Source organism: Muntiacus reevesi, chromosome 1 (genome assembly GCF_963930625.1).
Source record: "Muntiacus reevesi chromosome 1, mMunRee1.1, whole genome shotgun sequence".
NCBI lineage: Eukaryota > Metazoa > Chordata > Mammalia > Artiodactyla > Cervidae > Muntiacus > Muntiacus reevesi.
In genome coordinates, this window is record NC_089249.1 from 269,780,144 (window position 1) to 269,798,324 (window position 18,181).

General features: G+C 40.5%; 1 protein-coding gene across 6 annotated transcripts in view; it reads right to left on the reverse strand.

Moving 5' to 3' along the window:
- The window catches only part of KIAA0825 (KIAA0825 ortholog), a 410,996-nt gene that overhangs the window by 235,086 nt on the left and 157,729 nt on the right, over positions 1–18,181 (reverse strand). For all 6 annotated transcript variants that reach the window (XM_065936747.1, XM_065936741.1, XM_065936733.1 and 3 more), the window contains one exon: positions 9,796–9,935. In XM_065936747.1, the coding sequence (XP_065792819.1) occupies positions 9,796–9,935 (140 nt within the window). The remainder of the gene's footprint in view (positions 1–9,795; positions 9,936–18,181) is intronic.

The window sequence follows — 18,181 nt, forward strand, 5'->3', positions numbered from 1 at the left end:
TGGTGGATAGGAGGCTTGGTTGGAAAGATTAAGGCAAAAAATACAAATATAACTCCATTGTTCTAAGTAAGAATATGGTACAAATCCAGGAAAGAAAAAAAAAATTGAAAAAGTGAGAATACAGACGTTGTCGCTAGCAAAAGTAGCCAAGGACATAGAAGTCAGGTGTGCTAAGGGTACCAAGAGGGAGTATTTTAGTCTTGGTTACTTCCTGCCAAGATAGTTATAAAATGGAACTTTAGTCACACTTACAAAGTGAAACACACACACACACATGCTGTACAACAAATACAAAGCTTCTGCTATAGTAGTCCTTATTACGCAAAAGACCAACAAAATAGAGAAGTTGAATTGATTTGGGCTTCCCAGGTGGCTCAGATGGTAAAGAATCCACCTGCACTGCAAGAGACCTGTGTTTCATCTCTGCGTTGAGAAGATCCCCAGAAGGGAATGGCTCAGGTCAGTTGCACAGTTGTTTTCGACTCATTGCGACCCCATGGCACGCCAGGTCTCCCTGTCCATCACCAACTCCCAGAGTTTACTCAAACTCATGTCCATCAAGTAGGTGAGACCATCCAACCATCTCATTCTCTGTCATCCCTTTCTTTTCCCGCCTTCAATCTTTCCCAGCACCGGGGTCTTTTCCAATGAGTTAGTTCTTTGCATCAGATGGCCAAAGTATTGGAGTGTCAGCTTCAACATCAGTCCTTCCAATGAACATTCAGGTCTGATTTCCTTTAGGATTAACTGGTTTGATCTCCTTGCAGTCCAAGGGACTCTCACAATTCTTCTCCAACACCACAGTACAAAAGCATCAGTTCTGCAGTACTCAGCTTTCTTTATAGTCCAACTTTCACCCCATACATGACTACTGGAAAAACCATAGCTTTGACCAAACAGACCTTTGTTGGCAAAGTAATGACACTGCTTTTTAATAAGTTGTCTAGGTTGGTCATAGTTTTTCTTTCAAGGAGCAAGCATCTTTTAATTTCACGGCTGCATTCACTATCTTCAGTGATTTTGGAGCTCAAGAAAATAAAGTCTCTCACTGCTTCCATTGTTTCCCCATCTATTTGCCATGAAGTGATGGGACCAGATGCCATGATCTTAGCTTTCTGAATGCTGAGGTTTTTTTTTTTTTTTTTTTTTTTTTGGAATGCTGAGTTTTAAGCCAGCTTTTTCACACTCCTATTTCAGTTTCATCAAGAGGCTCTTTAAGACACAGATGTATTGAACAGTCTTTTGGACTCTGGGAGAGGGCGAGGGCAGGATGATATGGGAGAATGGCATTGAAATATGTATATTATCATATGTGAAACGAATCTCCAGTCCAGGTTCGATGCATGAGACAGGGTGCTTGGGACTGGTGCACTGGGATGACCCAGAGGGATGGGAGGAGGAGGGAGGTGGGAGGGGGGTTCAGGATGGGGGACACATGTACACCCATGGCGGATTCAAGTCAATGTATGGCAAAACCAATACAATGTTGTAAAGTAAAATTAATTAATTAGAAAAAAAGAGGCTCTTTAGTTCTTCTTCACTTTCTGCCATAAGGGTGGTGTCGTCTGCATATCTGAGGTTACTGACATTTCTCCCAGCAATCTTGATTGCAGCTTATGTTTCATCCAGCCCAGCATTTCACATGATGGACTCTGCATAGAAGTTAAATAAGCAAGGTGACAACATACAGCCTTGACATACTCCTTTCCCAATTTGGAACCAGTCTGTTGTTCCATTTCCAGTTCTAACTGTTTCTTCTAGACCTGCATACAGATTTCTCAAGAGGCACGTCAGATGGTCTGGTATTCCCATGTCTTTAAGAACTTTGCACAGTTTATTGTGATCCACACAGTCAAAGAATTTGGTGTAATCAATAAAGCAGAAGTAGATATTTTTCTGGAACTCTCTTGCTTTTTCGATGAACCAATGGATGTTGGCAATTTGATTTCTGGTTCCTCTGCCTTTTCTAAATCCACCTTGGACATCTGGAAGTTCACAGTTCACGTACTGTTGAAGACTAGCTTGGAGAATTTTGAGCATTACTTTACTAGCGTGTGAGATGAGTGCAATTGTGCGGTAGTTTGAGCATTCTTTGGCGTTCCCTTTCTTAGGGATTGGAATGAAAACTGACCTTTTCCAGTCCTCTGGCCACTGCTGCGTTTTCCAAATTTGCTGGCATATTGAGTGCAGCCCTTTCACAGCATCAACTTTTAGGATTTGAAATAGCTCAACTGGAATTCCATCACCTCCACTAGCTTTCTTCACAGTGATGCTTTCTAAGGACCACTTGACTTCTCATTCCAACATGTCTGACTCTAGGTGAGTGATCACACCATCATGGTTATATGGGTCATGAAGATCATTTTTGTATAGTTCTTCTGTGCATACACTCCAGTATTCCTTCCTTGATAATTCCATGGACAGAGGAGTCTGGCAGACAACAGTCCATGGAGTCACAACAAGTAGAAAATGACTGAGTGACTAATATTTTCATTCATTTTAAGTCAACCAACCCTTTGCAGTGGTAGCAGTGATTTATCTAGAATTTTCTGTAGATCTATTTCTTGATTACCTTTAGGCACTGTGTTACATAGTTGAAAAATACAGAATGTACTACCAACATTATCGACGATAGAGGTTCCTGATAGCTTTCAAGAATTGAGCCTCTCTGCAATTTTGTAAGCTTTCCATGGCTCTGCTGCAATCCCCTGCGGTGTGGTGGGTTGAAAGCACAGTCTCTGAACACCAACTGTCTGCCTCAAATCCTGCTTTGCCAATTACGAGGTGTGTGACTTGGACAAATGACTTGATTTCTGTCTCGTTTTCTGCATCTATAAAATGGAGATGATAATTGTACCTGCCGAACAGAGTTGTTTTGAGTATTCAGTGAGTGGATATATTTAAAGTACTTAGAGGCAGTGTTTGGAACATGTTAAAAAATTATGTATTTGCCAGTGTGTTGTGGTTGTTATATTACAAATGAAAATCATCAGAAGCCAAGAAATTTCACTGAGAATCATTCTTGAGACACTGGGTAAAGGAAAGACGGTTAGTCACACTTCATTCAAACGTCACCAGCAGGAAAAGGTCAACTGCTAACAACTGGGAAACTGCCAGATATTTGTTCCTTTGATGTCACAAGTCAGACACTGGTTAAGGCCATGCGGCCTCAGTGAGGTAATGCCAAAACAACTGCCTTGGGTTTTATCATCAATACTCCAAAATAATGTCTTACAAATTTAAAATCTTCTATAAACATTATAGTTGAGAGGTTTCTTCCTTCAAATTTAGAATGCCCCATCTTAAAATATAACTAACAAACATTACCTTTGCATGTCCACTGAACCCTAGCCAAGCTTCTTAGAAGCTTGAGATCTATGAAGCACATATTATAAATTAAAATTTTGCTATTAATTTATTTATTAAATTTTTCTATTTTCTGACACTCAGTGAATTATATCTCATATTACAAAAAATTTATTTCTGTATATATTCTGCTGATTCTTTTTAAAAGAAATAGAAATTCTCATAAGTCATTTTCACAGTTCAGTTCAGTGGCTCCGCTGCGTGCAACTTTTTGCAACCCCATTGACTGCAGCACGCCAAGCTTCCCTGTCCATCAGTAACTCCTGGGGCTTGCTCAAACTCAATTCCATGCATTTGGTGATGCCATCATCTTCTGTCATCCCCTTCTCCTTCTGCCTCCAGTCTTCCCCAGCATCAAGGTCTTTTCAATGAGTCAGTTCTTTGCAACAGGTGGCAAAAATTATTGGAGCTTCAGAATCAGTCCTCCCAATGATTATTCAAGACTGATTTCCTTTAGGAATGACTGGTTTGATCTCTTTGCTGTCCAAGGGACTCTCAGGAGTCTTCTCCAACACCACAGTACAAAAGCATTAATTCTATGGCACTCAGCTTTCTTTATGGTCCAACTCTCACATCCATACATGACCACTGGAAAAACCATAGCTTTTACTATATGGTCCTGTGTCAGTAAAGTAATGTCTCTGCTATCTAACAAGCTGTCTAGGTTGGTCATAGTTTTTCTTCCAAGGAGCAAGCATCTTTTAATTTCATGGCTACATTTACCATCAGCAGTGATTTTGGAGCCCAAGAAAATAAAGTCTCTCATTGTTTCCATTGTTTCCCCATCTATTTGCCATGAAGTAATGGGACCAAATGCCATGATCTTAGTTTTCTGAATATTGAGTTTTAAGCCAGCTTTTTCACTCTCCTCTTTCACTCTCATCAAGAGGCTGTTTTAGTTCCTCTTCACTTTCTGCCATTAGGGTGAGGCTATCTGCATATATATATGCAGAGTCCAGCTTGTGATTCATCCAGCCCGGCATTTCCCATGATGTACACTGCATATAAATTAAATAAGCAAGGTGACAATATACAGCCTTGATGTACTCCTTTCCCAATTTGGAACCAGTCCATTGGTTCCCAAGTTGGAACCAGAACATGTCCGGTTCTGTTGCCTCTTGACCTGCATACAGATTTCTCAAGAGGAAGGTCAGGTGGTCTGGTATTCACATCTCTTTAAGAATTTTCCACAGTTTGTTGTGATCCACACTGACAAAGGCTTTAGCATAGTAAATAAAGTCAAAGTAGATGTTTTTCTGGAATTCTCTTGCTTTTATCTATAATCCAGTGATGTTGGCAAATTGATCTCTGATTCCTCTGCCTTTCTAAATCCACCTTGAATATCTGGAAGTTCACGGTTCATGTATTGCTGAAGCCTGGCTTGGAGAATTTTGAGAATTACTTTTTAGCGTGTGAGATGAGTACAATTGTGTGGTAGTGGGAACATTCTTTGGCATTGCCTTTCTTTGGGATTGGAATGAAAACTGACCTTTTCCAGTCTTGTGGCCACTGCTAAGTGTTCCAGATTTGCTGGCATATTGAGTGCAGCACTTTCACAGCATCACCTTTCAGGATTTGAAATAGCTCAATTGGAATTCCATCACCTCCACTAGCTTTGTTTGTAGTGATGCTTCCTAAGGCACACTTGACTTCACATTCCAGAATGTCTGCCTCTGCGTGAGTGATCACACCATCGTGATTATCTGGGTTGTGAAGATCTTTTTTGTATAGTTCTTCTGTGTATAGTTCTTCTGTGTATAGTTCACCTCTTCTTAATATTTTCTCTTTCTGTTAGGTCCATACCATTTCTGTCCTTTATTGTGCCCATCTTTACATGAAATGTTCCCTTGGTATCTCTAATTTCCTTGAAGAGATCTCTAGTTTTCTCCATTCTAATGCTTTCGACTATTTCTTTGCATTGATTGCTGAGGAAGGCTTTCTTATATTTCCTTGCTATTCTTTGGAACTCTGCATTCAAATGGGTATATCTTTCCTTTGCTCCTTTGCCTTTAGCTTCTCTTCTTTCCTCAGCTACTTGTAAGGCCTCCTCAGACAACCATTTTGCCTTTTTGCATTTCTTTTTCTTCAGGATGGTCTTGATCAATGTCTCCTGTACAATGACATGAACCTCCGTCCATAGTTCTTCAGGCATTCTGTTTATCAGATCTAATCCCTTGAATCTATTTGTCACTTTCAGTGTATAAACATAAGGGATTTGATTTAGGTCATACCTGAATGGTCTAGTGGTTTTCCCTACTTTCTTCAATTTCAGTCTCAATTTTGCCATTAGGAGTTCATGATCTGAGCCACAGTCAGCTCCTGGTCTTATTTTTGCTGACTATATGGAGCTTCTCTATCTTCGGCTGCAAAGAATATAATCAATCTGATTTTGATATTGACTATCTGGTGATGTCCAAGTGTAGAGTCGTCTCTTTTGTTGTTGGAATAGGATGTTTGTTATAACCAATGTGTTCTCTTGGCAAAACTGTTAGCCTTTGCCCTGCTTCATTTTGTACTCCAAGGCCAAACTCTCCTATTACTCCGGGTATCTCTTGATTTCCTACCTTTGTATTCCAGTCCCCTCTGATTAAAAGGACATCCTTTTTTTGGTGTTAGTTCTAGAAGGTCTTGTAGGTCTTCATAGAACCATTCAACTTCAGCTTTTTGGCATTAGTAGTTGGGGCATAGATTTGGATTACTGTTATATTGAATGGCACTATACAGAGATCACTAGAAACAAACAGAGATCATTCTGTCATTTTTGAGACTGCCCCCAAGTACTGTGTTTTAGACGCATTCATTGACTGAGGGCTACTCCATTTCTTCTAAGGGATTCTTGCGCACAGTAGTAGATACAATGGTCATCTGAATTAAATTCGCCCATTTCAGTCCATTGTAGTTCACTGATTCCTAAAATGTCAATGATCACTCTTGCCATCTCCTGTTTGACCACTTCCAATTTACCTTGATTCATGGACCTAACATTCCAGGTTCCTAGGCAATACTGTTTTTTATTGCATTGGACTTTACTTCCATCACCTGTCACATCCACCACTTGCTCATTTTCAGAAAGCAAGACTGAAAGCTACAGATATAAACCTGTTATATTTTAGTATTTATAATATATGATTGTCTATCAAAAAATAAGTCTGTACCTAAAAGAATTTAATAATTGCTTATTGGATAAAGTGAATCTTGTTTTTAAAACACATACAATAAAAATGTGTATTTATAATCTCCATTCTTGTTCCTGAGCCAATTTTTAAAAAGTTAAATTTTATCACTTAGACTAAAAAGACACTATTCATAAACAAAAAGTCTCCTATAAACAGGCCAAAAGGTATGTTGCTTGAAACACCTAATCAGAACATTTTACTCTTTGCTTTCCTAAAGATATGAGCAAACTTCTCAATTACCAAATGGTATTCAATGAAAAGAAAATCTCTGAAAAATATTACATATGTGTTTTTAGGTGCATAATAATTTTGATCTTAGTCTAGTTTATAAAATTACCTGAGCATATTGTTTCTAACTTAAAGTGACAAGGTTTCTAATGGAGTTTAATAAGTCAGTCAATCAATTGATCAGTAAATTCTGTCACTGCACCCTTATGGTTATGAAGTAGCTAATAAAATTAATACAAGACAATACCAAAGCACCTAAGATCAAACATAACAACCTTTGCAAAAACTGGTAAGATATTTTAGCAGGCTGAGTAAATACACTTCTGTACTCCATAAGAACCAGAACTGAAGGAGCTACGTACGGTACCACTGATAACTTTTAAGTCCCTCAAAAACAGTATCATGTTATATATACAAAAGGTAGATGTAATATAAATGTAGAATTCTTTTGCAAGAAAACATGGTTATTCACTTAACCACAATTGCTATCACTGTACTTAGTGGCTATATTAGAATAGCCCAATGTCTTATCACAATTGCTTTTCTAGGTGAACTATATAACTCTATTAAGAAGAGACTATTTCCCTTCTAGGACCATGTCCATGACCTTCATTGATCATATTAACATTAGAGTAACTCTCCAGCCATGTCAGATACTATTCATGTTGAGTAGTCTCCTTATTTGAAACCTCAGATTATAAAGTTTAAGTGAAACTCCATATTTTATATCCCAACTGATCACTGACCAATCACGGCAATTTTTCCATAAAAAGCACCATGCTATCTTGAGGAAAATATAAAAATAAAAAATCTGTGATCACCACTGACTACCTAGCTGGAAAGAGCAGTTACATGCATGTGCATCGGGGTGTCCTGACTGATTCAACCGGAAAGCGGACAGTTCTTCTAGATACCCGTGGCCCATTCTAGGATTTAATCTGCAAGAATATTTGTATAGAATTGTAGGGGAAGGAAAGTGGCAGGTTGGGTTCAGAATCCCGGGTGACCCACTACTTCTCAACTTATCTTGGCAAATAACATTATCTTAAACTCTAACGCTATTTTTAACATGATAAAAATAATTATACATACTTTATAGGGTTTTAAGAGTCAGATTAGAGAGTAAATGTGAGGTGCCCTGAAGAGTGCCTGACAGCTAACAAGTGAACAATATATGTTGGCTGTTTTGACCAATTAATTTCCCTAGCACCTGTTTTCCCTTTAGGAGAGTGGAGCTCAAGATACTGAAGCTAAAGACCCTGCTTTCAGTAGAACTTTGTGAGATTTAAGGCCCACACAGAACTGCTCGGGGGCTCAGAGAATAAAGTCAGATTCAGGGTTGGAGGAGAGGTAATCTCCAAACCTCTGCTTGGAACACGGTGAGGCTGGAGGCCTCACAGTGCCCTTTAGCACCACAAGATTTCTGGATTTGGGAGCACCAGGAGAGAAGCAAAGGGCTCAGCCATAGGGCACCTCCCCTTTGTGGTTTTTGGGAAACAAGCCTCAAGGCGAGCAGAAGAGAAAACTATGGGGAACTGGTCCTGGGCAGATCTGAGAAACCAAATATTCCAGAAATAACTGGAACAATCTGGAAGGGTATGCTATGAACCTCATTTTGTACACAACAAGCTGGTAGGGCCTGGTAACTTTTGCCTCGTTAACATACAAATATAATGACAATATAAGTCAGAGTAAGCGATGAGCAGTAACCGCCATAACAGACACTGTGAAGTTCAAGGGAGGGAGAGATCAGTGTGAGAGAGTGTTCAGAGATCCAGAGCTTAACAGGCCCTTGCCTACTGGTAGAGGTTAGGTGGGTCTTTCAAGTTGGAAAAATGGGTGAGCAAAGTGTGGAAGGAACACGTGGCGGTGGTGGTGATTTAGTCACTCAGTCGTGTCCGGCTCTTGTGACCCATGGACTGTAGCCCTCCAGGCACCTCTGTCCATGGGATTCCCCAGGCGAGAATACTGCAGTGAGTTGCCATTTCCTTCTCCAGGGCACCTTCCGGACCCAGAGATCCAACTGGCATCACCTGCATTGCAGGTGGTCTCTTGCAAGGCAGGCTGATTCCTTACCAGAACCTCCAGGGAACCCTGGAAGAAGCATGTGCATGGGGTTTTGTGGACAATGACTGGAATATGTGTGAGTGTGTGTGCACGTGCACACTCCAGGGAACATGGGGAAATGGGTTACAAAACTAGCCCGGGGTCATATTTGAATGGCCAAAGGATAGGGATTTGTTCCTGTAAGTGATAGGGGACTAGAGAAAAAAAGATTTTGAATAGGGAAGACTATACTGAAACTAATGATTGATAAAATTAATCTGGCTATCTGTGTAGTATAGAGCAGAAGAAATGTGTAGGGGTATGTAAAGATGGTTAGAAAACTCTTTACAGATGTAGCAGGAGAACAGTAGGATATAAGGTTAGATTGGCATAACATTGCTTACCATCTTCTAAGATAGTGCTTACAGGGGAGAAAGGAAAGTCTAATTAAGAGAAGTATGGGCTTCCATTACTTCTCAATTTCCATTCATAATTTTCTCACGACTACTTCTCCATGCCCCAGTGGACATGTAGGTAAGCCATGCTTGCTTGTTCATGAGTTACATAAGCATTTTTCATGATCCACTGAACTGCTTAATGTGATTCAAAAACAATCTTAACCTCTCTATCTCAGGTCTAATTGAGACTTCTGTTGTGGACATGTAACTGTGTTCCCGTAATATGTTCTCAAGCGTTTCAAACCCCCAATATTGATACATCTCTTATATTATGATAGTTATGATAGAACAGTATCATATAAAAATATTGTTTTCCCTCATTCAGACTATCCCTGAAAGAAAACCTTTCCAATAGGTTTATAAAGTGATTCAATATTTTTCCTGCTGCTAACCCCACTGCCTATCGGTATAACACAGTTGGTGTCACTCCCCTGCCAACATTCAAGTAGGAAAAAACATTCCATTCAACTTGAACAATGACTCAGTTTTTTCAGGACATTCTCAAAACTACAAATACTCACTTGAGCTCTTTAGCAAGATTCTTAGTAAAAGACCATCGTGATGCAGTAGGGTTTCCAGAAGCAGGTTCCAATTACAACCTGGCTGGGATAAGAGCAGTTTCAGTTGACCCTCGGCTGTCAGTCGTCCAGCTGATGGAGTCCTTTCAAAATGCAAGATAAAGATAGAGTAATGAAGTTAATTTATCTATGAAATTAATAGCTTTAAAGTACAGATGTAATGCTAACTCCTTTAAATGTCAATTCCTCCCAGATTACTGTGAAAATGCTTTCAAGCTTGCTTACTTCAGGGTTGCTCAGGGAAGGAATTACATTTAATCTCTACTAGCTAAAAGCAAATTAACATTTGGTAGCCTGCCAATTTTAAAGCTGATACAAAATAACCATGCCTACATTTCACAGAACTATGTTTTAATGTTGTGGAGCAAAATAAAAATGATTTATGAATTTTTGAAAGCATTTATTTGTTCATTCAACAAACACATGAGTGCCTACTATGTGCTATGAACTTCTTTCATTATTCACGGAAAGATGTTACAGTATGTTTTAGCTGCTAATTTGCCATGTACTATGATTGCTGATAAAATGAAAGGAATTCAAAGCTTCTGTCAGAGGTCAACCATAATCTAATTTGTTAATATGTAAAAGCCATAAGTCAACAGGCAATTATCAGAACAACTCTTAAAAGTCACACTGCTACCTACTTGGGTAATCAGTTGGTTTTTTTTTTTTTAAGATTTTTTTTTTTGACGTGGACCATTATTAAAGTCTTTATTGAATTTATTGCAACGTTGCTTCTGTTTTATGTTTTAGTGTTGTGGCAGTAAGGCATGTGGGATCTTAGCTCACCCACCAGGGATCAAACCTGCAACTCCTGCATGGGAAGGTGAAGTCGTAACCACTGGACCACCAGGGAATGTCCCCTGGGTAATCAGTTTATCAAAGAGAAGTAATTCCAAAGCAAATAAGTTTCTACTTGGGAAACTATCATCTGCATTGAATAGAAAATTAAAATCAGGTCCCCCAAATCACCACAATAGTTTACCAATGAATCTGGAGATAAGGAAATGAGGTAGAAACTAAAAACTGGTAACATTATTCACTTTTTCCTTCTAAAGTCTCAAGGTTTAGATTGGTTAAAGGCCATAGCACCTCAGATCGGCTTACCCACTCCAGTATTCTTGCTTGGGAAATCCCATGGACAGAGGAGCCTGGCAGGCTACAGTCCATGGGATCGTAAAAGAGTCAGACATGACTTATCAACCGAACAACAACAAAGTGCAGGAAATGACCAAACTCAATCTGACCGTGGCCACAAGGATGGTGGGAATAAGGAGGGGGGCAGTGGAAAGGAAAGAGCAACACCAAGGTGGGACTGACAGAACTGCATGTATGCTTTAGGTGGAAGAAAGCAGAACAAAGAAAACTGCTGAGAGATGATTTGTGGCATCATTTCAAGACAAAATGTACTACACGGTGGACCACCCACATGGTCTAGACCAAGGGTTTTCCAAAGCCTGGGCCCTGGACCAAAAACATCATCATCACCTGGGGACTTGTGAGAAATGCAATTTCCCAGGTCTCATCCCACGAGAAATTCTGGGAATGGGCCCCAGAAATCTGTGCTTTAACAAGCCTTCTCCAGGAGCTTCTGAAGCATACCAGGGTTTGAGAACCTCTGTGGAAGGCAGTGCTTTTTGGGGCACGGGTAGCAGAGCATACAGATTTTAGCACTTTATTATTTCATCAATAAAGGCTTTATCTCTCCACTCAGATCCAAGCCTCATGGGCAGACTTAGTTTATACCCCAAAGCTCCTACCAAAGAACTAAGCGTGTTAAAGGGCTCTGTAAATGTTGATGAGCTGATTGACTCATCTGCTCATAAATAGACAAACTCTTAAAAAAAAGAGAGAGAGAGAGGATGCATTGCCAAATAGCTATTTTAAACAAAAGTGAGAGCATTTAAAGATATAAAATGAAATTTCAAAACATCTCCCCCTTGACTCGGCTGGGCATTCGGAACGTCTCACAACCTTACAAGGCACAAAATCACCTGATCTTTGGACCAGCTCAGGCTTCCCATGTGAGACTCTGATAACATTAACTCAAGTCACAGAAACGCCCCAGTAACTGGTGAGGCAGTGTTAGCTAGGAAAACCTGTGCCCTGGATGGGCAATAAAGAGAAAAGCAGGGAGTTATTTAGCTCTCAGACCAGATGAAGCAAGCCTGGCAGTTCAGCAGCTCTGAATTCCCTTGGGTATTCCCAGGTTGGGCTGGTTCTTGCAGTCATTCCAAATGAGGCACCAAGGGAAGAAAACACTTGGTGAGCCCCTTGGGCTGAAATATTGAAGCATATCCTCCCAATGGCTTTCCTTGTTTCCATCCTAAACCCCAAGTGCTGACTTCAAGAAACTTGCTTGGTAGATGAAAAACCGCTAATTGTAAGTTGTGTATTAATACTGACTTAGTTTTTGAACATTTTCTACCTATCTGTTTTGCTTGAGTTGAGTGCTGACTTTAAGGATACATTTAATGAACTGGATATCCAGTCTGATGGAGTTTAGAAAAGGAAGGGGATAATTGAGAGACAATTTGAAGAAGGAGACAGGGGCCAGCTCATGGAGGAGCCAAGGCGGAGACTTTGGACCTGTTAAGGAGTTTTAGGGCAGACGAGTTTCCTGACCTGGCTGCAGTAGGGAGGCTTATGGTTTTTGCTCAGGCTGTTCAGACACGGAATAAGGCAAAATAATTTGAATGTCTGTTATTTCATACAGTGGTATCCGAATACCTGGTTATAAATAAAACCTCTCATTTACCAGATGGGAAGCTGTTTGTTGAAATGTACCTCAGTTCTTGGATCTTTCCACTTATCACAGATTTTGAAATGTACAGTAGAGTGACTCACTATAAGAAAAAAATAAAAGATTACAAACATTCCTCAGTCACTGAGCTCCGAGTAATAAATGCATTGAGGAGTCTGCACTGGGCATATGGAGAAGCATATGTTCCCTCATCCTCTGAGCTGGTGGAGCTGTGAAAGTGAGATGAGCCTCACAGAAAATGACAGAAAAGGAAATTTTTTTATATATGTATCAAATATGTACATGTTGAATTCCACTATAATACAAAGAAGAGAACAGAATTGATAAATCCACTGGAACTCATAAACCCTACATTAGCAGACAGGACAAATTTATGGTTGGGTTATATCAGGCTTATACTCTAAACAGTGCTGCATTCCTGGGCATGAAGAGGCCTAAGAACTCTTTCAAATCCAGGCAATAAAGGGGCTCAAAAATTACCCGTTTATGAAACTAACAAATTATTATTATGGAATCGCTATGAAAAATCTTGGTTGTATTTGAGTGTGTTTATTTTATGAAAATGTATCAAGTAGTTTGGAGCAGGGATAGGCTACCAACTACAGCATTCTTGGGCTTCCCTGGTGGCTCAGATGGTAAAGAATCTGCCTGCATTGCAAGAGACCTGAGTTCGATCCCTGGGTTGGGAAGATCCCCTGGAGGCTGGCATGGCAACCCACTCCAGTATTCTTGCCTGGAGAAGCCCCATAGATGGGGGAGCCTGGCGGGTTACAGTCCACGGGGTCGCGAAGAGTTGGACATGACCGAGTGACTATGCACAGTACGTCAAGTATTTCACTTGCAATTTCGGCAATTTTTTAGCATGTGTTCACACTGCAGTAGAAAGTTTAAAAATGTTAGACGTATAAGTGAACAATGGCTTGACTTTCAACCACAGTTGTGCATGGAGCACAGGATAAGAAAAGACTCTGTAGTAAAGTCAGACCACAACACAAGCAGCCTCACTGTTCAGGTCACATGACCTTGGAGGTTACTCCCCCTATTATATACAAAACATGCAGAAGCTGTCAGAAGAGGGCAACACTGGAACGGATTCTGAAACACACAGCTTGGGATAAAACCAAGTGGTGTTGGGTGCTGTTTTTCAAGACTAGATATTTACTTTAAATGAACAGCCATTACATGGTTCCACGTCCCTAAGAGATAAACTACATGAATCCAGGAGCCACGGGTGAGAGTTCTCTCTGAAGGATACTAGAAGCCACCTTCTCACCAGAGCTCCTGATTATCCACTGGGAATTTATGTTTTCCATTTCCATAACTCCCCACAGTGTCTCGGGAAGTGGAGGTCCTGGTGTCTATGGTAGAGTGAGTTGGGGAATGCAAACTCTACCAGGGGACCATGAAGAATTCTACTAAACGTAATGTTATGCCTGCCATCATCTAGTTATTTTTGGATTCCCATGCCAGTAGTCTAGCAGGCAAAGAAAGGAGCCACTATACCGGTAAGGTGATAACTCTGACTATCACTGAGGAGCTAGAGTCACTACTGCACATGCGGAGCAGGGAGGAGTATATTTGTAAGTCAAGGGATTCACCAGGGAGTCAAGAGATGATGCTCTTATGACTGCTCACAAGCATAAGTAGGTGGCCGAAGTAACCACATTCTGATCAGGGAATGGTAGTCATGGTTTGGCATCTCAAGGAGGAGGGCCTCAGCGTCTGTGCTAGGTAGGCAACACACTCAACAGGTGGGATGACCGAGGCAGAGGGGAAGCCAGGATAAGTGGTAGAGCAATGTAATGATTTTGAGAACTTGCAGACTCAGGAATAATGACAGCCGGGGACACGCTAGCTTGTCCCATTAACTCAAGCATGTCATTCAGTGCTGCTGTGTTAGGAAAGAACTACGTTTCAGAAAGTGGCAGATCTTATCAGTTATCCAAACAGGTTAAAAGCCAACTCGAAGTGTGATAAAGTAGAAAGAATATTGAACTGCCTTCTGGTTTTTTTTCCACCAGCCATCACACCTTGAAGAATCAACGACAAGGTCCGGAGAACTTAAATAATGAGTAGTGGATTCCAGTGGTACAAGGGTTAGGTCAAATGTCAGTGTCCACATGTCCTCTTGCCCTTCCCACTCAGTTGACACTGACCTGCCTTATGCTGTCAGAATCTGCATTTCTCTACGTTCCAGCAAGGCAGGTTGGAAGTGCCAGAAGATTAACACCTCCAGAGTAGCCTTCAGCCAATGACTGATGAAAGTTTCTAACAAATTCCTCAGCATCCTTGTTCCTTTGGCAGAATAACTCTGCGAGATGCCTTTCACACTGGCTCCAAGAATTTCCCCAGAAGGTTTAAGTTCCAGTTACTCCTATGCTCTTGATTTGCTGTCTTTCTCTCTTTGTCTCATCTACTCCCATCGAGTGTTTCTTCCACTTAGAAAATAAACTATTCCCACCTCAATCCTTATCTCAAGGACTGCTCCTTGGGGAAATGTAAAATAAGACATCAGGTGTCATGTACGGATGTGAGAGTTGGACCATAAAGAAGGCTGAGCACTAAAGAATTGATGCTTTCAAACTGTGGTGCTGGAGCAGACTCTTGAGTGTCCCTTGGACAGCAAGGAGATCAAAACAGTTAATCCTAAAGGAAATCAGTCCCGAATACTATTAGAAGGACTGATATGGAAGCTGAGTTCCAATACTTTAGCCACCTGATATGAAGAGCTGACTCACTGGAAAAGACTCGGATGTTGGGATTGATTAAGGACAAGAGGAGAAGGGGGCGACAGAGGATGAGATGGTTGGATGCATTATCAGCTCAATGCACATGAGCTTGAGCAAACTCTGAGATTTAGTGAAGGAAAGGGAGGCCTGGTGTGCTGCAGTCCGTGGGGTTGCAGAGAGTTGGACACAACTGAGCGACTGAACAACAACAGGAAATAAGACATACATGGGGACACTTAGGATTTATCTCAGTGTTTGTTTCAGGAATACTGAGAAAATAGAGCAAGGTCATTTAGCTAATAAACATGGCAACTGGACTTTGAACCCAGGTTTTTCTGACTTTAAAATCCATGGTTATTCTACTACTATGTTCCTTTCATTCAACCTGGTTGGTATTTGGTGTGTACGTTGTAATTTCAGCCTTGAGGACGTTTGGCTCTATTCAACTTCCTTGATTGAGGATACCATGTTTTTGACCCAAACTCAGGTTTGTGGTCTCAAGGCTGATTCCCAAATTGGAGCCATGTTATTTAAGGTATCTAGGGACTGATTTTGACCAGATGGTTCCTGTCATGGATTACTGGGTCAAATTTATACCAGAGACCATAAGTTAAATGATTCAGAGAACAAAGGCAAGGGCATAACTAAAGAGAAACCAAGAGTAAAAACCCTAAAGTAGGAAAATGAAAGCAGAGAAGGAAAAGCTGTATTACCATTCTACTTTTGCCTTTCCAAAACTAATCCTTCCAAATCATTCTAGGAAAATAAGTTAAAACAAATATTTAGAGCAGTTCTATCATCTTTCTCTTTATTTCATCCATCTTTCTCTTTAGTACCTGGGAAAAAAGCTTGAGGAGATAAAAAAAATCCAAAATATTTTCTGCATCATTTTAATCATGAATGTACAAATTATATGTACTTATAACATTAAAAACGCTTGCATACATTTTAATCTATATAATGGGTATAGCCAAGTCTCTATGATCTTTATAGTTACAGATGATTCAATAAATAGAAATAAGACAGGGTTCACCTGCACATTCATATGTAGGATTTGCTTTGATTTTTAATAACTTTGTCCACTGAGGTAGATGGCTATGCTTAGAGTCTCATTTTTTCAGAGCTGATGATATCTACAATAATGGGTACACAACTTAAAGAACAGGTGTATGACCTGTAAGGACCTGAATTATTTCTTGATTTCAGTAAATTAAACTTTTTCAGTTGGGATGACCCTATTTCTCAAAAATCATCCAAAGATATAATGGTGCCCCAAATTCATTGCCCCAGCTCCACACTTTAGAGTTACACAAGTTAGTGTATTTTATTTCTAAAAAACATGTGAAATCTAATTTTAATTTTAAAAACAATACTTCATGCGAACGATTACTTTTGGACTCCCCTAGAAGTGCTATTCTAGTTCCTGAAGCACAAAGACATTGGATCCTACTGAATCACTCAACCATCCCTTTCGAGGACCAGAAGTTACCTCTCTGGGGTCCTTTAACTATTATTGCTCCTTGTCTATCAGATAAATACCTTATTAGAGGAGTTCAAGAAAGGTCTCTTCTGACATCACATTTCTGATATGAGACCCCACAAGAAAGCAGTTCAATATTCTTTCTACTTTATCACACTTCGAGTTGGCTTTTAACATGTTTGGATAACTGATAAGATCTGCCACTTTCTGAAACGTGGTTCTTTCCTAACACAGCAGCACTGAATGACTGTTCAGTAAGCACTTATGACGTGGGTGCTGTGTAGGCATCTAGCTAATTAAATCTTCATGACTCTGTCATGGGAATACCTCAGGAGCTAAGGGAAGAAGATGTTGCAAGATGTGAGGAGTAGACCATGGTATCGCACCCTGTTTTCAAGTGGATCGATATGATCGTATTGTATTTATGTCTCAATTTCCTCACAAAGATACAAGCTGTTTAACTTTCCAAAATTACAAAACTATACAAGTCTGCAAACCTGCCTGACTAATCCGAAAACCTATAGTTGTCTTTTATCCTCTCATTCGGAGAAGGCAATGGCACCCCACTCCAGTGCTCTTGCCTGGAAAATCCCATGGACGGAGGAGCCTGGTGGGCTGCAGTCCACGGGGTCGATAAGAATCGGACACGACTGAGCGACTTCACTTTCACTTTTCACTTTCATGCATTGGAGAAGGAAATGACAACCCACTCCAGTGTTCTTGCCTGGAGAATCCCAGGGACGGCGGAGCCTGGTGGGCTGCCGTCTGTGGGGTCGCACAGAGTCGGACACGACCGAAGCGACTTTGCAGCAGCAGCAGCAGCAGCAGCAGCAGCAGCATCCTCTCATTGCTGGCTCCATTGCTATATTCTTTTTTATATAATACATTCAAGCCACAATAGAAAAAGAAAGATATGAAGAAATATCTAGCTACATCAAGTACCCAGCTCATCTGACACTTTCACTTCTTTTAATAACTGCTCCACAAACATGGCTTTTTCTCTGAAAATCTTTTCAAAGATCCAGCTGCTTGTCCATCCACACTGTGGAACAGCCATGTAAGAGCTTTGGTGTTCAAAAATCTCTCATTACTTCTCCCCTGACTGTTGGCTCTATGTCAAAGCTTGGCATCTCATCAGAGTACAAGTTCTCTAAGCCTTTTTCTTCAGTGCTATGGAACAGCCTGACAGCAGCTGCTGGGAGACCAAAGTTCTCTTTTGTCCTCCTCCCCAGATGTTCACTCCTGAGGTTACTAGAAGCCACCTCCTCAATAGAGCATTTTTCCCATCATTGAGCTTTACCACTCAGATCAAAGGTTTGAAAAGAGTTAAATATACCATTTAAAGTGGTACTGTCT